The following is a 26,573-nucleotide window of genomic DNA, read 5'->3' as shown; positions in this document are numbered from 1 at the left end:
GCACTCTTAGCGTCCATTTGGTGTACCTTAACATTCTTGTGGGCTGCGTATGCTAGGAAGATCCGGATAGCTTCCATGCGTGCTACCGGAGCATACGTTTCATCATAGTCAATGCCTTCAAGTTGACTATACCCCTTTGCAACTAGCCTTTCCTTGTTTCTGACTACCGCACTAGATTCATCCAGCTTGTTTTTGAACACCCATCTAGTGCCAACAATAGAGTGACCACGTGGCTTCGGAACGAGCTGCCAAACTTTTTTTCTTTGAAATTCTTCTAACTCTTCTTGCATTGCAGCTATCCAGTCAGGTTTGAGCAATGCTTATTTGATCGTTCTGGGCTCTACCGAGGACATAAATGTTGCGTAGTGACAGTGATCAGATAGGTCCTTGGAAGATCGAGTCTGGATACTTGCGGATGGGTTGCCAATGATTTGACCTGGTGGGTGGTCCTTCGTCCACACGTGTAGACGGGGCTGCAGATGATCAGCAGCTGCGGTAGAGGGAATATCTTGAATATCAGAAGAATTTGCGGTTGGAGATGGCAGTTCCCCCTGGACTTGTGAACAACCTGTTGAGTCATCTTGGTTTGTTGGAACGAGAATGGAATTTTCTTGAGCAGTTGGAAGAGGTTCCCCCTGGAATGCGGATGGGAGTTACTCTGGAACCTGAGAAGGTTCCCCCTGGACTGCGGATGGGAAAGTGATGATCATTGGGTCTGTTCTTGTGTCAATATTCTCGATGTGTTCATCATCCGAATCCGAAGATACGTTTGATGGTAATGATTCTCTTCAGATAGGAATTTGAGCAACATCAAGTACTGGAACCTCAACGGTTGTTGCTTGATCCGGAGTAGAGCTTTCCCCCTCAACCGGAGAGGTGAAAGTATTGAGAGATGCTACTTCAGATAGAAATGGTCCAGAAACATCGGCGTGTTGTTGTTGAGATGAGGGTGACACAAGAACTTCGGATAGTTTCGCCGTTTCAACAGGATCGAAAAGATTGTCATAATTAACTTCAACTAGATTTAAAGGACCTGAAGAGACAGGGATATCGCTTTCCATGATTGCGGTGGTTTCAGTGGATGGAGGGGCGCTGCGGATGTGAGAATCATCAAATTTCACATCGAAGCTTTCAATGATCCGCCTTGTACGTCTGATGAGCACTCGGTAAGCAACCTTGTTAATGGAATAACCAAGGAAAATGCCTTCATCAGACTTCGGTGCAAACTTGTTAAGCTGATCTCTGTTGTTGATAACGAAACATCTACACCCAAAAATATGAAAGAAGCGAACATTTGGCTTGCGGTTGTTAAGGCCCTCATATGGTGTTTTATTGAGGCGTTTGCACACAATGCTTCGGTTTTGTACAAAGCATGCGGTTGCTACAGCTTCAGCCCAGAAGTAGAGAGGAAGGTGTGCGAAGTTGAGCATAGATCTGGCTGCTTCTACTAAAGTGCGAGTCCTTCTCTCTACTACCCCATTTTGTTGTGGTGTGTAGGGAGCTGAGAAGTTGTGAGAGATGCCCTTGGACACCAAGAAGCTGTTGAGGAGATGATTAGTAAACTCGGTTCCATTATCACTGCGGATTCTTCTTACTGGAAGCTTGATCTGAAATTCGATCTCTTTGATGAAGTTGATGAAAATCTACGGTGTTTCTGACTTGAGTCTGAGGAAGAAGACCCATGTGAAGCGTGTATAGTCATCTACAGTAACCAGTATGTATTTTTTATGATGGAGACTGGCTACGGTAGATGGACCGCAGAGATCAATGTGCAATAGCTCCAGTGGTTCAGAAATTGAAGAGTCCATTACCAGAGGGTGACTTGCTTTGGACTGTTTACCACATTCACAAGCCGGACAGAGAGTATCGTTGTTGAATTTGAGAATAGGGAGACCTCTGACTAGTTCTCATGTGACCAAGTTGTTGATGTACCTGAAGTTGAGATGAGCTAGCTTGCGGTGTCATAGCCAGCTGACTTCGGATACAGCTTTGGATAGGAAGCACAGCTGCGGTCTGCCAATGATCAGAGAGACATCCAAAGGGTACATGGTACCTTCGGATCGGGATTTGATCATGCATGTGTTCCCATCACTTGTCAGTACGTAGCAAAACTGATCATCAAATTCAACTCGATGTCCTGCTTTACATAGTTGGCCAACACTGATGAGATTGTGTTTAAGGCTTTCTACATAAGCAACTTTCTGAATGGAAAAGTTCCCCGTAGTGAGAACACTGTAACCTCGGATGACCCCATTCGCATTGTTGCCGAATGTGACATTTCCACCATTGCATATAGGCCTGAAATCCCGAAGGTATTCTAACCTTCCGGTCATGTGTAAGGAGCAGGCACTGTCAATTAACCATTCATCTTCTTGTTCCTCTTTGCACAAAGCCTGAGAATTACACGGTTAGTTTAGGCATCCAAACTAGTTTGGAGCCTGGGGAAATTGGTGAATTGCAGAGTGATGCATGGACCGAGGTTGCAGGGACAGGTCTCTTGTCAACTTTTAATCCTAGTCCTGGATGTTTGTGTAGAATTGGAGTGTTGTGAGTTTTCAAAAAAGTACGAGGTTTCTGACTCCGACTAGATTTGACATAGGATGAATTCTTTTGACAACTACACTGACATTTACAAAAAGAGATTTTGTCATTTGCTCTGACATTATGCTTGGTCAGCGGTCTATAGGATGAATTGGACATGTTACCGGTCCGAGGTTGGTGATTCCTGACATGAGTGGTGTTGGATTTTGAAAAAGTTTGTTTTTGAACAGGTTTAGCACGTGCAAATCTTTGAGTCCTTTTTGGTGGGTTTGGTAGGATACCCTTCCACTTGTTGAAGTTTTGACGTGACTTTAAAAGTGTTGGTGTGGGTAAAATACCTTTCCATTTAGGATCATTTGAGGAATAGACCTGAAAACCATTGTTTCGAAAGGACTGAACACCCTTTTGGGTTGTGTCAGAAGAAGCAGGAATGACTTTTGAAGCTGGACTTTCCTTTTTGTTTGTTTTCTTGGAGGGAGAGTTTTTTGAAAAGTAGTGTGAGAAAACAAATTTTTCTGGACTCTTGGACTTTGGAATTCTGACATGCTTCTTATTTTTTTGAAAAGATTTGTCTGTTTGTGCCTCGAGATCTAATTTCCTCTTTGAAGGCCTTTTTGGCCAAGGATTTTGGTGAACCGCAGTCATTGTTGTTCAACTGCGGTTTCCTGGAATTCTTAGAATGATTTTGAAAATGTGGGCTTCAGTCATCCGAACTTGAAGATTCTGGGATCTGAGAGCATTGACCCACTTCAAAGTTCTCTATAGGTAATTCATGATGAATTATTTGAAGAGTGGCAGAACTTTTGTTTGACGATTGCGGTAGGGATGACTTGACTACCGCAGAGTAAGTCTTAGTTGGGACTTCAGTGGGACATTTGTGGGACATTTGACTACAGTGTGAAACACTGCGGTCTGAGGACAGAGATGGGAAGTCTTTCGAGACTTCGGGGCCCTCAATGACAATTTCTTCATCAACTACGGATGAAGTTTGAGAATTTGGATAAATGGTGCCACAGATAGGAATTTGATCACATGTGTGGCCCGAAACCTCAGGCACAATTTCCTCAATGACACAATTATTGCTTAGATTGTGCAGTCTACCGAAGTGAGTTTTGATATCTTCGGGAAAAGTCTTGTCATTGACTGGGAAATGAAATTCTCGGTCTGGAGGGACATACAGTCTGTCTTTGTTGAACCGGGGTGAGGAATCCATTGCGGTAGGATATCCATTCGACCAACTCCAATTATATGTATTGTCCACGGTTCCATTGTTTACCAAATTTTCAATAGCTTCACTTTCATTAAACAATTTTTCAATTAAGAGATTTAAGCGTACAATTTCTCTCTGAGCTAAATCTCTCTGGTTCAAAGCTATCTCTAATTGGGTTTCACTCAACATTCTTGTATCTTTTTCTAACTCTAAGTCCTTCTCTAACATAGCCATTTTGAGTCTTTTGTTATCCATTCGTCCTCTCACATGGAACATCTCTTGGTACGCAATGTTCTTCTCATCTAAGGCTTTATTATAGTCTGTAAGGACGGCAGCACAAGTGTCATTAAGATCATCTATGTAGGGTTGACAGTCATGCATGCTATAGTTTAGAGTTTGGATCATAATTTTTACCTGTTCGACGATGCTTAGAGTTCCATCCTTTGCCATGTAGCAGTAGTTCTTGTTCAGCATTGTAGACCCATCATCATCCGCAGTTGCCAGCATGCAGATTTTCCCTTTTCCTTTGACACTGCTGATGGCTTCATCTTCGTCTCCGGATGACCAAACTTGATGGTCTCTTTTGACATGGGCTACGTATGCCCTTGCATTTTCCTTATCTTCCAACTCTTGAGCCATTCTAAGGTAGAATGCTCTGTCTTTTACTACATTGGCCTTACAATCTCTTGCAAAGTGATTCTCTTTGTTGCATTTGTGACAAATTACAACATCAGTTTTGTCTTCTGAGGGAGTACCGGAGTCAGTGGTTTGAGGAGACTGCGGTACCTCCTTTGGTTGATTATTTTGAGATTGCGGTGGTGGATGAGAACTTTTGGGATATCGAGTATGGTTATTCTTGGAACCGAAGTTACGGTTGAATGGAGGTTTGTTGAACTGTTGATTCTTGCGGAAGGAAGGAAGTGGTAGACGGTTGAACTGTTGGCTAACCAGAGCAATAGCCTTCTGAAATTCTTCTTCATCGTCATACTCTGAGTCAGCTTCGTATGACTGTGGTGAAGTGTCATACAAGGAAGAGTGAGGTGACTGCGGTGGAGCTTGTGCTATGAGAGCAAGTGGTCCTCCGAAGTCAGCACAGTCTTTGAGTACGGTGGATTCTTGTGCTTGCACCTCTCCATAGAGCTTGTAGAGTGACAAAGAGTGAATCTTTCTATCGCCTTGGACTATCATCTTAGCCGTAGTCCAATGTCTTCCCAAACCATTAAGAAACTGAAGATTTGTTTCATGGTTACTGCGGATGGTGCCCGCATTGGATAACTTGGTGACTATCAGATTGAACCTTTTGAAGGAGTCTTCCAAACTTTTGTCGGTATGAGCTTTGAAGTTGTTGAACTCATTGAGTGCGGTAGTAAGCTTCTTGTCTTGTGCTTGTTCTGAGCCTTCGTACAAGTTCTTGAGAACTTCTCAGATCTCTTTTGCTGATTTGCAATTTATGATAATATCGAAGTTGTCAGGAGCAACTCCACAGGAGATTTCATAAAAAGCAACAGCATTATTTTCCATTTTATCGAGATCATCCTTGGTGGGACGGCTCATAACTGGTTGACCTCTTCCTAGTCTGGTTGTAACGCCGTCAGTTTGGACAGGTGTAAGGACTGGGATATGTGGTCCTTCTTCTACGGATCGCCATACATCTCTACCAAGTCTCCTTAAGTATCTTTCCATTCTTTGTGACCAATGATGATACTCATTTGCTACCAGTATTGGGGCTCGGTTAGATCCACCAACACTGTTGGAAACGTTCAGAGATAACGATTGTGCCATTTGAAATTGTTTTTTTTTTAAAGAAATGAGCTTTAGTGGTATAGAAGGCCTTTTGAGAAATCAGAGTTCCGTTTTCAAAAAGCAACCACTATGGCTCTGATACCAATTGTTGAGAGAAAAACTTGGAGACACACTTGAACAAACGTTAGAACAAGTGGATTGCGGAATAGTTAATCTCGAAGGATCTAAAAGCTCAACAATAATATTAATAAGTTATAGTTAGATAGTTAGAGAGTTAGTTGCGGAAAAGTAAAGAAATAGAAATGACAACAATTGTTATATCAAGTATACACATAAGTTGATTCATAACAAGGAATGCATTCAAACCAAGTTAATAAGGAAGATCAAACTTAGTGATTAAGTCACAGAAGACTTGCTCCGGAGAGAGGTTATAATCAGTTATGTTCTAGGAAGAATTGAGAGTAAGAAGGGATGAGTAATAAGATAGAGAAATAGAAAAGATAACTTAGAGAAATGTATTCAGAATAGATGTGTGAGTTATCCGTGTTGAATACAAGAGAATGAGCTCTTATTTATAGAGACTCATGAAGTACACTAGATTACATCTCTATGAGTAGCCATGCAAGGCATACTGGATAATAGAGTGTATTACAATAAAGACAAGTAAAGTAATCTAGCTAAGTGACTGCGGTAGGAAGAGACTCCGGTTGCGGTTGCTGATGAAGAAGCTTGACTGCGGGTGCTGTATGGCTGCGGTAGCTGAAGAGGTTGCGGTAGCTGAAGTTCAAGAGGGTCACTTTTTATGATTCAACAAGATCCCCCGGAGCTCTACTAAACCTCTTGCTAAGCGCAAGAGAAACAAATGATCGGGTGGCCCCCGAATCAAACAATATTGTAGCTAAAATGCCGTTCACTATGAACGACCCTATACAAAAACATATAACCATGAGAAACAATCAATATCAATAAAGAGATAAGAGGAAAATACATACCCGTCACCACATCAGGAGTCGCTCGCGCCTCCTCTGCTGTCATCTGAAAAGCTCTACTCTTCGCCACTGGCGCCTCACCCCGGCCCTGACGGCCGTCTTAAATCCTCAAAGTAGCAGGGGCAGGTGCTGCCACCTTCCCTGCTGCTGCTAAACTCGGGCACTGGGACTTTTTATGTCCCCTCTGATTGCAATGGAAGCAAATCAGATCAGCTACTGTGGTGGTGGTGGTAGTAGCTGTACAATCTCTACTCATATGCCCGGTCCGGCCGCACTTATAGCAACCGGCACTACCCGCCTTGCACGCCCCATCGTGCAATCTCCCACACTTGCCACACCGACTGTGGCTCTGATGTCCTCTAGATCTGTGATCTGATACCTTGGGCTTTTTGCCCGAACTCCCTGTGCTAGATGCCGCCTCTGGCTTCCTCTTCTTCTCCATCTCCAAATCTATCTCTCTCTCACGAGCCCTCGCAATCATGTCATCCAGCGTTTTACAGCTGGACCGGCTCATAAACTGGCGGATATCACTCCGCAACATCTCATGATAACGGGCCTTCTTCATCTCCTCATCAGCTGCGTACTGAGGAACGAGAAGAGCCCTCTCCCTGAACTTGGCGGTAATCTCTGCCACTGTCTCTGTAGTCTGGGTGAGATCCTGAAACTCCCTGGCTAACTGCTGCACCTCGATAACCGGTGCAAACTCGGCTCTGAACCTGGTAGTAAAATCAGCCCAAGTCATCGTATCAAGCGCTGCGTCATCCCCGATGACATGCCCGATCTCCTCCCACCAATCTCGTGCCCTGTTCTTCAGAAGACAGGATGCTAGTTTGACCTTGTCCCCCTCGGGACATCTACTGGTGCGGAACGCATTGGCGACATCCGCCAACCACCTGGTACTCGCAATGGGATCCCGCGCCCCATGGTAGTCTGGAGCTCCACAAGCCCGAAACTCCCTGAAGGTGAGTGTGCACGACCCCATCATGGTCGCCACCTCAGCACGGAAGGTGCTCAACCTCTCATCCATCAGCTCCAAAATACCCTCCTTGATCGAACCAAAGATCACAGGAGTCTGCTCAAGTATGATGTGAGTAATCTCTGAAGAGAGAAACTCCCTAGTCTGCTCGTCCAAATGCTCGGCCCCCGAGCCTGATCCTGATCCCTCCCCGGCACCTGAACTGCCGACTGCTGGTCTAGGGCGTAAAACCACCATTCTGAAAACACAACATAATAAACGTCAGGAACACTGATATATCTCGAGGGATCACTACTACTACAAGTTTCCCGGTCTCATCTCAGCTTTCCTTGGTTCAAGTACGGATCCTCTGCTTTCAGTAGTACGGGCCCATACTACCTTCCACATCTATCCGTACTTTCCTCAAGTACTGCCTCGACTCCACCAAGTCACTTCTACTGCTACTGATCTCTGCTACTCTCATCCTAGGATTGCCCTAGGGAAATCTCTGACTCCACCCAATCCAGTCCTCAGCTGCTGAAGGCCTCCTTGTAATGCCAATTAGCCATCACCTGAATACCATCACATGTGACGAGGCTCAGATAATCCTTCGAGTAAAAGACTCGTCCCTACAACGGTTAGACTCAAACAAGAGCTGCGCAATAGGGCCAAATCCAGCACTCTGAGATTATTCAACCCTGATCATATGTGACGTGAAGTATTCACCTAATGGCTAACTCCCATCACTCCGAGTCCTACAAAGCACGAAGCAAGCAGCATTCGGACACAGGAAACTACTCAAGCAAATCTATCCTCATAACGAGAAACTGTACTAGCCTACAATGCTAAGCTCATACTATCAGGCATAACCTAAAACGGCTATCCTACTACTGTCTACTCAATACTAGCATGCAATTATCATAAAGCTGATACACATATAGCAGGCACATAAGGAATCCTTCTAGATCCTTAGTCCTATTCTAGCATGATGTTCTACTGAAACTGGAACTGATAATCGTAACATAACTTATATGGGTAATTTGGGAGTTCTTACTTGAGCTCGGCTGATCGCATGCACCACACCCTTTTTCTCTTTTTCAAAAACTCTTTTCTTTTTTAAGTTTTCTTTTTCAAAAATTCTTTCGAAAACATTTTTCTTTAGAAAATCTTTTTACCATTTCCTTAGTTTGAGTCGAGTCACACCCGAGAGTGTGCCTGAATCCCTCAAACCAAGGCTCTGATACCAACTTGTAACATCCCAAAATACGACCCAAAAATTTTTGTTTTAATATTACTAAAAATCACATCATCGAATGACATACGCACTACGAACCATAGAATGAGTAAATCAAAAGTCAAGTAACTGTGTCAAAACAAATACTGTATCAATCATATCAAAATATATGAATAAAACTCCCAGGATAAAACTGAAGTTGTGGTGTGTGCGATGTCATCATCCCGAGCTCTTCCCCTTACTAGCGGAAGTACCTGAAACCAAAAACTGAAATTGTAAGCACAAAGCTTAGTGAGCTCCCCCAAACTACCACATACCATACAATAACATATAAAGCAACTACTGGGCCTTGCCCACTGCATCGGACCGAAATCCGGAAACTGCATCGGACCGAAGTCCGGAACTAACCAGGGCCTTGCCCTCTGTATCGGACCGAAGTCCGAGAACTGCATCGGACCGAAGTCCGGAACTAACCAGGGCCTTGCCCTCTGCATTGGACCGAAGTCCGGAAACTGCATCGGACCGAAGTCCGGAACTAACCAGGGCCTTGCCCTCTGCATCGGACCGAAGTCCGGAATTGACTGAACATAGCATAGCATAATCATAACTACTAGCATAAACATAGATACTTTATACTGCATCGGACCAAAGTCCAGAACACATAACACAAGACATGCTTGAATCACAAAGACATCAAGCACACTGAACTACTGCATCGGACCGAAGTCCGGAACTACTGCTAACTAAACGGGTCGGCATTGTGGCAGTAGACCCGTTCCTACTGGAAGGAAACTCACCTCGTAATGTTGGCTGCTGAGATGCTAAATCTGAAACTGCCTGACTGCTGCTCCAGAACTCCCCGGCTACAAATCCCATAAACACTAAATCAGAAACTGGTAACTACTCTCAGGGTAAAATGACTATTTTACCCCTGGTCAAAGTCAACTTTCAGTTGACCGCACTCGCCGAGTTGGGCCGCCAACTCGTCGAGTCCCTATCATCCCTTCTAATCCTCTACCCGCTTCTACTCGTCGAGTTTGGCAAAGGCTCGACGAGTTCTTCTTCGATACTAACATCTAGTTCATCTTCATCTGACTCGCCGAGTTGTATGAACAACTCGTCGAGTCCTCCTTCCTCCTATGAATGAGATCAGTCCTTGACTCGCCGAGTTGTATGAACAACTCGTCGAGTCCCTATACTACTAGATCTGAGCCTTAACTCACCGAGTCCATTACCTACTCACTGATTTCACCATAAATTCTCAGATGGGGAAAAATCAGGGACTCGCGACTTGACTCGTCGAGTCTGAAGAACGACTCGCCGAGTCCCATGCATGTCATTACTAAACAGTCGATTCTGCTCGAATCCAGTGCATTCCATTCATAGATCTGGGCTCCTAGGGCTGGTTTTTCACGTAAAGTTTCTAACTTTACGTGCATGCATGCTAATATGAAGCTTAAATACCCAAAATAAGCTAAAGGAAGAGATCTAAGCTTGGAATGGAAGCTTGGCTCAATAAAGGTGGCAACCTTGAGCTTAAGAAGCTCTGGAAAGCTCAGATCTGAAGTCCATTCAACATATTAACTCTTAATTCGACCTTAAAGTCTAGAAAGGGCTCAAAATCAACAAGAGTAAACTTCTCAAGAGATCTAATTGATAATAAGAAAAGATTCGAGCTTGATACCTCAAAGGGGACTGAAATGCAACCAGAAGTCCGGATCTACCTTCTCCCCTTGAATACTTCTCTTCTCTCTTCTTCCCCCAAACCCCAAGATGCACTAAAACCTTCACAAGAGAGAAAATGCTCCAAGAATGCTTAAGAACGGCTAGGGTTTCATGTGGGACTCTTTGTGGGTGAGGGAGGTTGGTCTTGGGGAACATAAGATGTTTAAATAGGGTGCAAACCCTTGAAATTATGGTTTCATCCAGACTGGCAGACTCGCCGAGTCCGGGAATATGGACTCGTCGAGTCGCCAACTTAAATCGCATGCCAATCCCGTCTCTACTCGACGAGTCGGGCTACTGACTCGTCGAGTACCCCTTAAGAAAAGAAAATTACTTTATTTAAATCTCATACCAGAAATAGGGCGTTACAAAACCATGGGCCGACATTGGTGCCTTCGACCCGCTAAAAACAGTGACGAAACTCACCTCAAACTGCTGAATCTCTCAGATAAGATCTCGGTCTGCTGATTCAGAAAATCCCCACGCTAACACCATCAAATAATATCTAATTTATAATTGGATCTCGACCCATAATCAAAAATCCAAATTACTTGTCCAACATCCAGGGTAAAAGACCATTTTACCATTTTCTTACTTGGCCCAAAACCAAGGCCCAACCCATTTGCTCAAAAGGCCTAAATTCCTAAATGGCATCCTAAGGACCAATATGGCCCAACTTCCTAATTGGGCCAAAAAACCATCATGGACCTAATTCGAAGAAAGCCCATAGTCTATCCATAGCCCAAAGTCGGAAGTCCAATGGCCCAACAAGGCTCAAACCCTAAAAGTCCAAAATATAGCCCAAACCCGTCAAATTCAACCGAAGTCAAACTGCTGAGTACGCTAGGCGTACTCAGACTTACGCTTAGCGTACTCCTTCCGGGGCCAGTACACGCAACGTACGATCTGGGTACCCCTCGCATACTTTGCAGACAACCAGTTCAACCCATTAAGCATTTAATCGGTTAATCCATCATGCCAAACTCTCAGATCTAATCCTAAATGATGACTTAACACATAAAGTTGGCAACTTTACTCCCATGCATGTCTTAATAAGACCCAAAACTTAAAGAGAACCATAACAAGGAAGATAACACATGCATGGACCAAAATAACTCGTAAAGGCTGCATTTTTGTGGACAAGGGACCTCAAATGTGCTAAAGATCTAACATTCATGGCTTCTGGAGCAGACCATAATCTCAAATATGGATTAAAAGACCCAAAAATGCACAAATAACACCCTAAGTTGGATCTAGCATAAAGAACCATCAAGATGAGAGATTTTTACCTCAAATGGCTTGCCAAGATGAAGATGACTCTGGATCTACAAGCTCAAGCCACTCCCAAGCAACCTCCAAGTGTTCTTATTCTTCTACTTCTCCAAAAACACCACCAAAACTCACTTTCAAGCTCAAATATCACAAATGACAATTAGGGTTTCGATCTTAGGGTATAGAGGGATGGAGGTTGTCGTTGTTCATTAGAAGGTACAAGGGTGTCTTAAGTTGTTTAAATAGGTAACAAGCCCTTAAAATTAGAGTTTCCCCTGCATTACGTACACCCTGCGTACTTCCACGTACACCCCGCATACGTGGGTGCATCCACGATCCATCGATGAGCTAGTACGCTAAGCACACTCATAGAGTACGCCCCGCTTACTAGCTAGGGACTTAAATGATAAAAATTGTACAATAAGGGTTAAAATAAACATACCAATAATCTTGAATGTTACATGATGTATACAAAAGGTTACCAAAATGTCCTTAAGAGATTACTCTATTTTCTTAGTCTCATTATACTTATCTTAACCTCGTATGGAAGGTTTGGGAACAATTATAGGTCAAAGGCTAAGAGGTTAAGCTTTATAAATCATTTTATAACATTACAAATGATTACATGGTCGTGCAATATTTTCCCTTGAGATACATGGTCGTGTAACACTCAGTTCATTCTAGAAAATAGTTTTATCATTTAAGTAGTGTACTTTTCTCCATTTGCTTCCAAACTTGATATATGAGTCCTAATGACTTCAATAAATTCAAATAACGGTATTTTGTCTCAGTTAAGTCTTTTCTTGTTATTGACTTAATGATTAAGACAATTTATGGTCATAGGAGCTATAAAGAAGCTCATGTAACCCTTGACTACCATTTTTGATCTATAAGCTCTTAATAGCTATTTTACTTCACTAAATTCTATTTTATACCAGCAATAAGCTCTTAATAAACTCTCAGAACAAATTAATAAGCTCTTATATACTTATTTCACCATGGATTACTCAATTCTGTTGAGTTTGAGAGTTGAAATGAATGATTCTAGAGTTGATGTACTTCAAGCTCCATTTCCTTCGAAATCATTTCCAATATAATCAAACATCAATAAATCCACCTTTACATGATCTAGTGCCTCAATCCATGTTAGTTTCTATAATTTTACATTGATATTACCTTCCAAAATTCATGGATTGACAAAGAAGCCCTAGATCAATGCATAATTACATCTAAGTGAAGAATTTCATGGTGATTATTGATAATTCATCTTGTGATTTGATTTAATCTCATTGTATTAAGACTATTTCCATCATTTAAACTTAATTATCACAAATCACCATGATTCTCCCATGGATGGAGCTTCAAGCTTCCAATCTCTCAATAAAATCCACCACAATCATATTGTGGTTTGATTAATGAAGTTTAGGTGTTTAAATGTTTTACTCAATACTAAGATCAACTAATAAACTTCATGAGCTACAATTTTTGGAATTTGTCTCTAATCCTAAGTCTTAGATCGCTAATATGGAAGAAGGAGAAGAATATATTTACCTTCCAACCCCTATCTTAGTTCGTCACCAAAAATCAACTCAAGATCCTTCATGGATCTTTCCTCCTATTATACGTATTCTCCTCTAATTAGGAAGAACACCTCCCTTATATACTTCACTACTATAGGTTTATGTCATATTTTATCCCTCATTGCACATAGTTTAGCTAACTGGTACCATTTCCCCAACATCTTATCTAGGCATCACAAATATTTCACTTATGGTCCTCCTCCACTATACTATTTCCCCAACATCTTATCTAGGCATCACAAATATTTCACTTATGGTCCTCCTCCACTATACTGCATGACATTTAAGTTCTTTGCACCTATTTTGGTCCACCTAATTAGTCCAACCCATTTTTAAGCAAGTTGACACTTTTAACCTATTTTATCAATTTTTCTAATTAATTTTATTTAACGACTTCAATAATCATTTTAATTAACAATACAACTTTATTATAAAACTAATTGTACTTTAAATCATTTTTTATTTTATTTTATTTTATTTATTTCTTAATAAAAAATATTTTTATTGAAAATGGCAAAACCTATTATGCATATTTTGAGGATGTTACATTCTTTGAGTACCAGTTTTGATTAGGATTCAGAGAAGGCGATAGTGGGTCGAATTTAGATCAAGGTTACGACACCATCATACTGTTCATTTAAGCCAACAATGAGTTAGAGAACCATGTGATGTTCATAAATAGGTATATCCACAGTGGATAGTTGGTTTGCATGATTTTTAACTAATGACAATAAGAAGGGACATTGGGAAAATATTTGACATGGATGTTAAATAGCTAATTCTCAAGATAAATTATACGTGATTTTTTATTCTCTCGGAAGATATTTTGAAGGATGTTCACAACCTTGTTTTGTGATTGAATCAGTAGTGAGAATGGTATTGAGAATATCGTTAGACATCGTGTCATAGATCCATTGTAGAACAATGGCGTCAAGACGAGACCAATATTCCTTGGCATGCAAAGTGGTGTCCTCTAAAGGTTTGGTTGGAGGGTTAGGAGTAAGTATGTGATTGATAACTTGATAGGCATGGTGGTCGATCTTGAAGATTTCAGACCATGATGTGTATTGCCTTTTCTCCATCTATAAAGTAGAAAGGATGAGATTCTTAATATTGGATACGGTAACGGTTAAATGAAATTTAGTGGTGGGGGTCAAAAATGAAAGGGAGGTAAGGAGAGGAGATGATTTTAAGGGGTCGACAGTTAGTGTTTGAATAAGACTATATCATCATGATGTCTATTGCCTTTTCGCATTAATTGACTTATTTAGTTTCATAATAAGACTAGACTATCATGATGTGTATTGTCTATACATGTGACTTCATGTGAGGCTAAATAGAATGGGAGGGTTTTTCATGCATAAGGTGACTTGGTTGCATCACTTATGGGCTATGTAGTTATCGCGGTCAAAATTTCAATAGCGGTCACAGGCCGCTATTTGAAATCGCGGTTATCGTGGTGGTATAGTGGTGGTATAACAGTTTTTTAATATTACGTATAATTTATAATTCTGTATTATATATTAATATAGAATTTATATATTAGAGTATTAATATTATATATTACACAAACATATATGATATATGGACACAGATTAAGAATTTAAAATAATAACTTCATAAATTTACTAATTTATGTTCCTAAAGGCTAAATTAGATATTCATAGTGAGTGATTGATTGCTTTTATGCTTTATAAAATCACAAACTGTATTGAGTGCTTCATAAATTCACAAATTAACAAGTTCATAAGTGTAAAGAATTGAAAGAGAAAATTTTAACATTAAAGGCCTAAAGGAAAAATCACTTTAACATCTAACATAGATTCACAATGAGCGAATGAAGCATTTGACAGTCACGAGTTTATAAGTGTGAACTGTAAAGCATTGTTGTTGCATTGTCTGGGTGTGTAGAAAGGAAATGAATAAAGGAAACAACACATACCTAGTACTATGGAGTAGCCAAATGGCCAAAATGTGAACGAAATTGAAAATTCGGTTGTGGCATCGCTATAGCGGTGATGCATATCGCGGTAAATAGCGCTCAATAGCGCCGCTAATAGCGTCGCCACTATTCATAAACGCTATTTTGAAATAGCAGTTATGTACCTCCGATAAATGTTATAACGTCACTATAGCACCGCTATAGCGCACTATTGATAGCATAGCTTATGGGGGAACACAACATTTTCCTTGTATGTGTGTGTGTGTGTGTCAGAGAGAGAGAGAGAGAGAGAGAGAGAGAGAGAGAGAGAGAGAGAGAGAGAGAGAGAGAGAGAGAGAGAGAGAGAGAGAGAGAGAGAGAGAGAGAGAGAGAGAGAGAGAGAGAGAACAATCTAATTTAATATCCTTGTTTTCATTTTAGTTATACAAATTTCATTGATAAGTTAAGCATGTCATGTCATTTTGATTTAGGATTTCTTACATAATATTTTTATTAATTATTGTGTTTTGATATATTAATAATTTAATTTGAATGTTTAAATTATAAATTCTACCTATTGACTTAAAAAAAATATCTTTTCAATGTAAATTTAATTTAAGCTTATTCTTAGTTTATGTGTTTTTAAGTTTTTAATGTAATTTTTTTCCAGTTTTAGTAATGTAATTTTATTTCGTTTAATGAAAATTTTATTTTGTTTTAGAAATTTGTGTTTTTATTAAAATTGAGTGTTTAAAATAAATAAAAATTAAAAGTTTTTTGATGATATGGAGTAGCGGATATTTCTTAATGTGAGTAAGAACTAGTAGAAAAGCAGTGAAGCTGATGTGACGAACTTTTTGAGCAATGACTTTATGGACCACTCCTTATAACCTGATATCCGAAACTAAAATTAAGGCCAAATATTTACATAACATGTACAGTCTAAAAAGAAAGCATTTTGACATGTGTTTTAACAAATTGTTTTCCAACGTTTAGACTATATTTGAATTATTATTGAATATATCCAATTGAAATTGGATGATAGTTAGATTATAACCGGATATATCCAAATAAATGACAAACAATTGAATAGCAATTTGATCATTCAGTTTGGAATTGGATTTAGATGGTCATCCAACAACCGACTGATCCATTGGATAATAAAATTTAGAACCGATACAACCCAATTATAATTGGATATCCAATTAAGTCGGTCGGTTTAAATTTGATTAGTTGGTTTGAATTAGTTTGTTTTTTTTTTCTACACACCTTGTGCATATGAGATAAATGTTAGTTGATTTATATACTGCTTTACCAAAATTTACATACCATTTAATAAAATTGTATTATGGCTAACAAAAAGAAATATATATATATAAAAAATAAAAGCATATGGTAGGCTTGCAATGATGTTTTATTTATTGTAGGTCACCTTCTATGGATAGATATATTGTTACGATTCGCTAACAATATCGATATTAGTTCTTTTATTTATTACCTTAATTTTATAATATATTTTTGATATTGAAACTTGGGTGTTACAGAAACCTAGTCAATCACCTCCATTCTGCCTTTGAATTAAAATAGAAAATATAGAATAGATATTTTATAGATAGTGGTAGGTAGTAGGTACTGCCTGCTGGACTAGAACCAAACCAATTTTTTCAGTTAACAAACGGATCCAAACATTTAGCATAAATTATAAATTATAGAATTTTTTTATCACAGAATTATGATCAAAATCAATTTGTATTGGCCACTGTTTCATAGTTTATTCTTATAATATTATAATTATTATAATCACATTTAAAAATAAAACAAATGAGTAAATTAAACGAATTTTCCATGTTGTTTGGCAGAATCTATACGATTTGTTTTTCATTCCAGCTCTCTTTATTTTGGTTTAAACTTGCATGTTTCATTCATGGTTTTACTAATTTTTTGATTTACTTATCATTTATTTATAATTTAAAAGTTATAATAATAAAATGGACCCCACCACTGCCGAAATCCTCTAGTACAAAGACGTTGCTTCAAGAAATGTCCCCCTCAAGAAAACAGTTGAAAGCAACTTCATCTTCTCCAGTGGAAAACCTATCGTTCACTCACCATCCCACTTATGTTCTCAAGAATGGCATCATTGGAAGAACCAAATGGCATCGCCACCATGCCCCAACCCTACAAGCTAAAGCAAACCCTCACGTGCCACAATGTTGAAGCTTCGACAAGATGGGGTTAATCAGAGGTTGGAAATGTGATTTGAATCAAAAAAGAAAACTTCAAGGCAAACCTTCACATCCCGTTGCTGGTGGTGTAATATTAATGGGTCCAATTAAATAGAAAAACAAAATACAATACATAAATAAATCATAAAAACTAAAACAATATTCAGCAATGGCATCGATAGTCTTTTCAGTTTTGTTTGAAAGGAAACATATAAGTTAAAAACTAACTCCCAAACAAAACGCAGAGAGTAGGCCAAACCCCAGGGATGATTTTTGTAATTTACTTTTAAAAGGTAAATAAACAAAAACATGTTAATAACAAGTAAATATGAAAAGACGAAAAGTATGGCCTGAGAAAAAAATATTTGGTATTGGTATTTTATAAAACCTAGAAAGTAACTAAAACTCAATACACTACCAAACTCAACTCCTCATGTCTATATTATATTTAATTTTACGTTCCCCAATTACAAAACTCGACATTACACCACGCTCAAATTAAACAGACGCCCCCTTCTCCATTTCTTCACAGTTAGGTAGCTACCTAGAAAAAAAAAAAAAAAAAAAAAAAAAAAACAAAGAACACAAAACAAATAATCATATATTTGTTTGTTCCAACACCAAAAATGATTTTGAATTTTTACGTAGCAATTTTAATTTTTTTTTTTTAAATAATAGTAACAAGTAACAGACACGTGTGAGAATTCCATCTCATACAAAAAAATAAAAAAATAAAATCTAAATCTTACCTGAGGAAGGAGTTGATAACCGTCTACAGTGAACTTAGTGACGCCATGTAAGTACTGCCATTCAGAGACAAGATGAAGTTGAAAAATTAGACCCCCTCCATATAATACACAAAGAAGAAAATTAAAAAATAAAAAAGAATAATAGATCACCAGAAAATAAGATTAGAATTTTCACAAATTGCATTTAGGCTGCTGATGGATTTCCTGCATTATCTGTAACCCACTCTTCATCAACCTCAGCCTCAGCCTCAGCCTCATGACCATTAACAAGTACACCACCATCTGAAGAATCATTATCCTTATCCTTATTACCAACAAATTCCTCCTCCTTTTCATTCTCTTCTTCTACATCCTGTATCAATAAAAATGCAAATATATATAAATATTAAAACAGAAAATAAAATACCAGTATAAAGTCAAATAAAAAATGTACCTCCTGATCCAACTCTCCATTTTCATGAACATCCAGTTGCATGTGTTTGAAAGCATCAACTAGGTTCACATGCGATCTATCAACATAATTCACATATTCTGTTGCTGGAGGATAACTACCCCTATACAATAATTGGAAGAAAAAAAAATATGTATTTGTTTTTTCTTTATCTCACAAAATAATTTTAATATGAAATGACAAATCTAACCTTGTGTCTGCGCTTCTTGCTTCAACTTGTAGTGCAACTTGCCAGTCCTCAAACATGTTTGGGTACTCGTCTGGATCCGCTAAAGATTCTGCAGCCTTCTGGTTAACCTGTGTGTGTGTGATTACATCATGTTATATTGTGTCAAATGACAAAAAAGGACAAGAGATTTTATAAATTATTAATTAATTAACCTTGTTAAGGTCTTTTCTCCAAAGGGCGACTACTTCTGAAACTTTGCTTGGAAGGTAAGATCGTGCCATTAAAGCAGCTTCGGGTATCCTATTGCTGTTAAAGGAGAGTATTTTTTAGAAATGTTATTTGAACAGGATTTATTTAAGTATGAAACTGAAACATGAGGGCAAACCTGTCAATTAACAACTGTAGGCAGTCTTCTAATTTGCCCAACATAAATAAACAAGCGAATGCAACATTATTTTTTCCGTTTTCTTTTGCAAGTGATGCAAGTTTTATAATCTCTTCAGCATCTCCTAAAGAAGAATAGAGTAGTAATAAACCACTTAAATCATTTGCATGCTTCAAACAGTCTTCAGCCATGTCCAACTGCAATATCACAAATATTTTAATCATTTCAAACCGATATAAATATTTATAAAAAGAAAAAAAAAATCAAATAATTTATATACCATTCCAGTAGACATAGCTAGTTCTCCCAATTGCTTCCATTTTGACTCACTCTGAGCTACTAACGCAATATCCTGTATAAAAAAGAATTTTATTTTATATAAAACAGTTGAAATAATATTATCTTTTGTTTGTGAAAGTTGAGTGCTATTTACCTTAGCAATGTCTAGTTTACCAAGCTGAATGGCAAGCTCAAATCTATAATCAGGCTCTGTAGCAACTTCCAAGGCCTCTTCAATCATGCCTCGTGATTCCAAGAAACGAGCAACACTGTGAAATAAATAATATATATTTGATTAAAATCCAAGAATTATTTACACAAGAGATTAGATCAGGTGTATCTGAGGTCTACCTGTTATGATGGTCCTGCGGAATTGATGGTAAAAGGTCACTAGCTCGTTCAAGGTCTCCACGCATCACAAGTGTTTTATACTCGATTAAGGTGAGAAGCAATGTGTATCCAATGACACTACAATGTAATAATTATAATAAATTAATAATCAAAATTACAACTTTAAAATAATGATGTTTAATTCAAAATCTGTAAAAGACGAGACTCACTTAAATTCTTTGTCAATGAGATAAACCCTGCTTTGGTTGGCTAAATATCCTAAAAGATACATTGGTCGATCCAAATGAAACATTGTGGTTACCTGAAAATTTATGTAAAAGTATGTAACAATTCATAATATTAAAATAAAAACCCAAGTGAGGAAACTCTTTGGTAAACAAAATATTTTTGTCCCTGTGCGTATATGAAAATTACAGATCGGGTCCCTAACTTCCAACTTTTAACCATTTTCCTCCCTAAAAATAAATTTTGAAACATTAATAAGGCGTTAAATCAATTTAAATGGCCATGTTGCTCTCTATTTTATATTTTTTGTTTTTATTTTTATCTAAATACAGCATAAAATCTAAAAATCCAAATCATAAATAGAAACTCACCCCTATTACAACCAGCCACCCTCCCCTCTGCTTTACATGTTTATAATTTTAATTTTAATAAATTCCAAATTAAGGGTATTAATGTCATTTTATATAAGATTAACGGAAAGGGTGGACGAAAGGTGTTTCAAAGTCTTCTTTAGGGACGAAAAAGATTAAAAAACTCAAGTGAGGGACCCAATCTGTAATTTCATATAAGCACAAGGACGAAATATGTAGTTTATTTACCCTAAACTTTTTATAACAAATAGTAATGATTTAAGGAACATACCTCACCACCCACGCAATAATTGAGTCTCCATGAAGAATTATTGTAAATAAAACAGTCCCCAACCCATAATCCAGTTCTAACTCTTTCATTTATATCATACAGAGGTTCAAAAGAATCCTCAACACCTTGTTCATCTACAGATCTTCCACTATCAAAATGTGCAGACACTACATCACGCTGCAATATAAACAAATTTTCATTTTATATTTTCATTCGAAAGAAAAAAAAAATAGAAAAAATAAGATCTTACATTATACTTTAGTATGTGAAACATTGAATCACTGGCAATTGTCACAAGGTCACCACTATCTGCCCAGTAAAGATTCTGAAAAACTCAAAAATGATATCATAAGACATGATAATAAAAGAAAATTATAATTTGAATTCAAGGTTAATAGTGTAACTAGTGTTTACTTTGACATTGACATCAATTCGTTGAATCAATCTACATTCAGCCCAATCATAGAAACATATAAAATCATTTGAACACAATGCAAGTAAAGATCCTCCGAATATTTTCTCAGCTGAAAAAGTTGGCCGGATGCTTTTCTTTTCCTGATTAATTTAAACATCCGAAACATAAATCTTTGAGTAGATTAGTAAATGACGGATGTACCCTTTGGAATGTTATGGGAGAACCTGAAAAGATTTGTTGAAGATCTTGATCTTAGATGTACTTTCCCTAACAGCATATTCACCATCAGATGACCAAACAATCTCTAATGCAGACCCAAATGATCTATTTCTCCATGCCAAAGCTGTATATATGATGTATTCACCATCACCACAGACAACAACAAACCTCCCATTTGGGTTGTGCTTCAAGCTCTGTGGAAAAATAGCAAAAGTCAAAGTCCATATGGTTGACTATTTTCAGGTTAAAGGAAGGTAAGATTTAGGAAACAAAACAAGCATATCTCACTTGTGGATAAAGATCACATGTACCCAGTTCTTTAACTGCTAAAGGCAGCCTCTCTCCATCAGAAACCTGAATAAAAAATAGATTTTTATATTCCATTTCATTAATAGACATAACATGTATATGGGCTTTAAAGTCCAAACCTCATGATCAGCTCCCACACTCTTGATGTTAACAGTTTGAATTTCATTATGTTTAGCCCATATAATTTTTCCACTATTGTCCATGCTGGCTACAGGCTCTTCACGTCCAATTTTCACCATTATGGTTCCCTCATCATAGCCAATAACAATCCTGTAAAAACAGTAATTAAAATAAATCCAGATAAATGAAGAAGCATCAAGACCCACAAAACAAAAAATGCTATACAAACTTACCGACGTGAACCTTTCATGTATCCAACAGCCCAAACCCTTTCAAGTCCATAGTTCAAGGTGTTCTCAAGTCTGCATACAAAAAAGAGTGGCATAAAGTCAAAAAGTTTACATTTTTAGCATATGTATAATGAGGGTATTTTGGTCTTTTGATAGGAAATGAAGAATAAAATTGAAATCCTTCCATCCATCAAACACAGAATTTGAGGGAATCCAACAAAAATTGAATTCCATCCATTTGGAAACCAAACATGCCATGGAATGGAATCTTGCATTCCAATTCCTTCAGAATCCACAAACCAAACACACCCTTAAAGGTAAAAAAACAAGAGCTCACCTGTAAGTGGTTGAATGCCATATACGAACAGTACCATCTTCTGAACCTGTCATTATTATTGGAAGCTCGGGATGGAAACATACAGCAGAAACATTGTGTGTATGACCTTCTAGAGTTTGGACACAAGTTTTAGTTTGATAATCCCATACCTGTTTCAAATTATTTATAACATAAAATGCAAATTGTAGACACATTTGTACACATAGCCAAAAAAAAAGGGACAAACCTTAGCAGTGTGATCATCTGATCCAGTAATAAGATAGGGTTTATCACCACCAGTAAAGTAATCCACACAGTTCACTCCTTTGAGATGTGCATCCAGTGTGAAGTTAGGATCAGGTGAACCAAGATTCCAAATCTAAAATTAAAAAAGATAATGTTAAACTGATTGGTATCAGTTTCATAGTAAGCATGTTCTAACTAAGATTACCTTTATAGTGCGATCAAGTGATGCACTTGCAAAAGTATTGGTGTCTTTAGGGTTAATAGTGATTTGCATAACATAATGAGAATGACCCTCAAAGATTTGAGTACAAAACCAACTTTTCTCCCAATCCCAAAGCTTTATAAGCATGTCATCAGATGATGATAATACATATGGTAGTGTAGGGTGCACAGCCACACACCGGATGTAATCAGTATGTGCCTCAAAGACTTTGACTTTGTCCATTGTATTATAATTGTATACACGAATAAACATATCATCTGCACCAGCAACAACCCATTGCTTGCGTGCTATGAACTTTGCTGATCTGACTGCATATGTGTTGTGTAACCATCAGATATAAAATTTAAATTCCAATCAGATAAAAGGGTACAATAACAGACTATAATAACAAACCTGGTAATTCGGTCACCTCAAATGATTTTACCATAATCTGCAATTAAGAACATGAGAGTTGTGTTGGTAATTTATTGAATTTATTTCATAAGAATATAACAGCTAATGTTACCTACAAATGTAAATTAAAAGGTGGATTGATACTTACTCCAGATCTTGCTATATATCTAACCACTAATGCTCTTTACAAGAGTTCCTTGTGCCAATCAATGAAGTGACAAAAGTTTTAACATCTTATAACATTTATGATGTTTATTTCCTTCTTGATAACTATACAAACAATTTCTTATTATACTATTCTATGCCTCATAAATAATTGGTGACATCAGCAGTGATCAGCTATTCAGCTACCTTCTCTACTATATAACTAAGTTGCACAAAGTTAGATGACATTTATATCCTGGTAGTTTTCTGCAGGGCATTTATTTAGTGCAGTAATTTAAAATGCTACTAGTAACTTGTTAAAACTTATATGTTCTTTGTAGTTATTTTTCTATAGCCAATAAGTCGACTGCATTGCATCGCAACAGAAATAAATCCCTTCACAAGAGGCAATGACTACTATTCTAATAAAAGAAATAACCTGAATTTTGTGTTTCTCTGTTGAATTTTACTGCATTTATACTCCATTGAGAAGGAATATACATCAAGGAAAACATGCATGGATGTTGACTTTAGAGATGCCAACAGAATCCCATTAGAAAATATCAACCATTTTAATTATTCACTTCCTAAAACTTGTTAAATTAGTCTCATACCTGGGTCTGGTAATTCCAGATGCAGACTGTCCCCGAATACAAACTTGCTAGGATCCTGTAAAAAAACAAAAGAACCATGACGATTGATGTATAAATGTCTAGTATTTGCTCAACAACAAACTTCCCTATGACTTAGCTACTAAAGCTTGGGATTCAGTTATACTACAAATAAACTCCTAGCAATTTCTATCAGTGTCAAAATAAAAATACACAAGTCACCAAAAAGAGTTCATTTATAATGAGCAAGTATAATTACCATGGCTCCGTTGGGTGCAGATCCACGGATTTTACTCTTTCTGATCTTTGAGCGAGTTTCCTCTGCCAAAAATACTCATAATTAGCACGACTAATGAAGACAAGTCTTTACTTAATAACAATAACGACAATGAGTCAATTCCAAATGAATATCAGCAGTACCTTGATCTCGAGTCTGAGAGGCTGTTCCAAAGTGAAACACAAACAAAAGGAAATGAAGTTTCAGTTAGCACACCAGATCCCAATAGTTCGTTAATAAAATCTCAAATAGATCATACAAACGCCAAAGTTAATCTCTAATGTGATTTAATCAATGATCAATCAAACGGAATTAGATCAACCGGATCCAAAACAAAATCAGCAAAAATGCGAATCAAGTAGAATTGTAGACTCACCATTGCTACAGATTAAATTAAGCGCCTTGATCGATAAATCAATGACTGACAAAAGAACCCTAAGCTCCGAGTGAGAGATCCGATCAGACAACCCGAACAGAGAGCAAGGCACGCCGAATCTCCGTCCGAATTGAGAGATTTTGTGAGTGCTAGGGTATGGAGAGTAATGGAAATAGAGATCAAGTCGCGTAACAGCACATCTGTGAATCGGGAGTGTGAAAGAGGGTGCGGTTTTGAACATACAAAATGAAGTGTGTTTGTTTGTTTAGGTGCAAAATGCAAAATGCAACGACCAAACTTCATTTTTGGCCATGTAATTAACTTTTCGGATTATTTATATTTGGTAACTATTATTTTTTTTACGGTAACAAATTTGTTGGAAGTGTTTACATATGATCATTATGACCGACTGTAGCAGGTTACATCCAGTCATAATGATCATATATGAGCACTTCTAAAAAGTTCGTTACCTAAATGTGTACAAAAAAAATTTGTTACACAGATGTGAAAAAACCAAAAATATAAGAGTAAATTACACGAATTGTCTATGTGGTTTGGAGTAATTTGCACGTTTTGTTCCTAACTTGTTTTTTTAACTCGGATGGTTACTACTGTTTACTTTTGTTACGTTTTGTCCCTGTCTTACCTAAAAAGACTATTGTGTCCTTATTAATTAATTTTCTTATTTATGTATTTATTTTTTATATATTTAAAAAAAAGTAATAGACCTCACATATTTATATCTCTTCACCCTAAGGCTAAGCGAAGTGGGGATGTTAAGTCCACTCGTTGCGCTCGCTAGCAAGCCATGAACACCGCCCCCTAGCGCTTGCTAGAGGGTCGTTATCTGATCCACGTTACCATTTTGGCGAGAAGAGAAAGAGGATGATGGTGGAAGCTAATTGGTGGAGATGGGTGAATGTCTGATTCTTTGTGTTTCTTTTTTCTTTTCTTAAACTGATAAAATTTATCAGTTTCCTTTTGATCATGTTCTTCGAACAATCAAAAGCAAGAAACTACATCCAACCCTAAACACCCAAACCCTAAATTAGAGGGGATGATGATAAATTTTTCGTTGTCCGAATGAAACGGTCGAAGTTTGAGACTTACCGTATCTTGGCAGGGTAATTTCTGGAGGCTAGTGATGGAATTTCCGCCATTAAAGCAGCCGAGATGTTTGCAGCCATGGCGGTTTGTTCCTCTTTGCTCTGATTATTAACAAATCTGAGCCTCGTTACTTTATTTCTCTCATTTTCACATCGATTTTGCATGATAGTTCATCTTTTAAATTTGGGATTTTGATATTTTGCTTTAAGTAAGCTTTGTCACTATTTATGTGGTTAAACTTTTTTCTTTTGTTGCTTTTGAGTGCAAAATCTATCAAAGGGTGTGAGATGGGAATTTGCCTTAAATTTCCCAGATGCATTTCAGATTTTCCTAACATCAAAATTTAATCAAAAATATAAAATTTGTTTAATATTTGTGCACAAGAAATGTTTGTATATTAAAATAAAGTAATTAAATTAAATTAGAAAAAGAAAATAAAAAAATGGAGTGTTAGGAGTATTATCACTCCCTACCAAATGTTAAGATTAGGTGCTAAATGCCCAATAATGAGGTGGCACTCAAAAATCTGACGTAGCAAGGTGTTAGGAGTGTTACCATTCCCCTTAGCCTAAACCTGAAACCACATTTGAGAAATTTAATTTGGGTCCCACCAATCACCATCTCATCTCTCATCCTCCTCAACCTCTATATATTTTTCCATCTTTAGTGACATCGACGTCTTCATCATCCCTTCTTTTTCGGTCCTTCAACTCTGGCGAACCAACACCACAACCCACTGTCTCTTTATCGAATTTTCCACCACTACAACCCAATGCGTCACAATCCTTGCAGGAAAAAATAACCGACACCAGAAAGAAAAATTGGAGAACCAGATCACTTGAAAACCATAACTGGAAATGCAAATCAAAACCTGAAACTCTATTAACGACATTCTAAGTTTTAACTCATCAAACGGTGTGTTTTTTTATTCTATTGGTCTC

At 37.7% G+C, this 26,573-nt stretch overlaps 1 protein-coding gene across 1 annotated transcript; it reads right to left on the bottom strand.

Annotated features, from left to right (window-relative positions):
* Positions 1 to 17,746: 17,746 nt before the first annotated feature.
* Positions 17,747 to 24,784, bottom strand: LOC145108108 (coatomer subunit beta'-2-like). Its single transcript, XM_079045106.1, has 26 exons — positions 24,526 to 24,784; positions 24,293 to 24,313; positions 24,132 to 24,193; positions 23,876 to 23,930; positions 23,118 to 23,154; positions 22,707 to 23,032; positions 22,503 to 22,634; positions 22,277 to 22,425; positions 21,943 to 22,011; positions 21,709 to 21,859; positions 21,569 to 21,634; positions 21,286 to 21,474; positions 21,061 to 21,201; positions 20,897 to 20,971; positions 20,647 to 20,823; positions 19,989 to 20,080; positions 19,780 to 19,896; positions 19,583 to 19,697; positions 19,430 to 19,501; positions 19,150 to 19,346; positions 18,977 to 19,070; positions 18,786 to 18,892; positions 18,578 to 18,698; positions 18,295 to 18,496; positions 18,145 to 18,198; positions 17,747 to 17,939 (listed from the first exon to the last, which is right to left on the bottom strand). The coding sequence occupies exons 1-24, from the start codon at positions 24,526 to 24,528 to the stop codon at positions 18,329 to 18,331; spliced, it is 2,736 nt and encodes a 911-aa protein (XP_078901232.1). The 5' UTR covers positions 24,529 to 24,784; the 3' UTR covers positions 17,747 to 17,939; positions 18,145 to 18,198; positions 18,295 to 18,328.
* Between the last annotated feature and the right edge of the window lie 1,789 nt (positions 24,785 to 26,573).

Source organism: Lactuca virosa, chromosome 4 (genome assembly GCF_052849685.1).
Source record: "Lactuca virosa cultivar CGN04683 chromosome 4, Lactuca_virosa_CGN04683_v6, whole genome shotgun sequence".
In the NCBI taxonomy this organism is placed as follows: Eukaryota; Viridiplantae; Streptophyta; class Magnoliopsida; order Asterales; family Asteraceae; genus Lactuca; species Lactuca virosa.
Note: the sequence above shows the minus strand (reverse complement) of the source record. Positions and strands in the feature narration are given on the sequence as shown.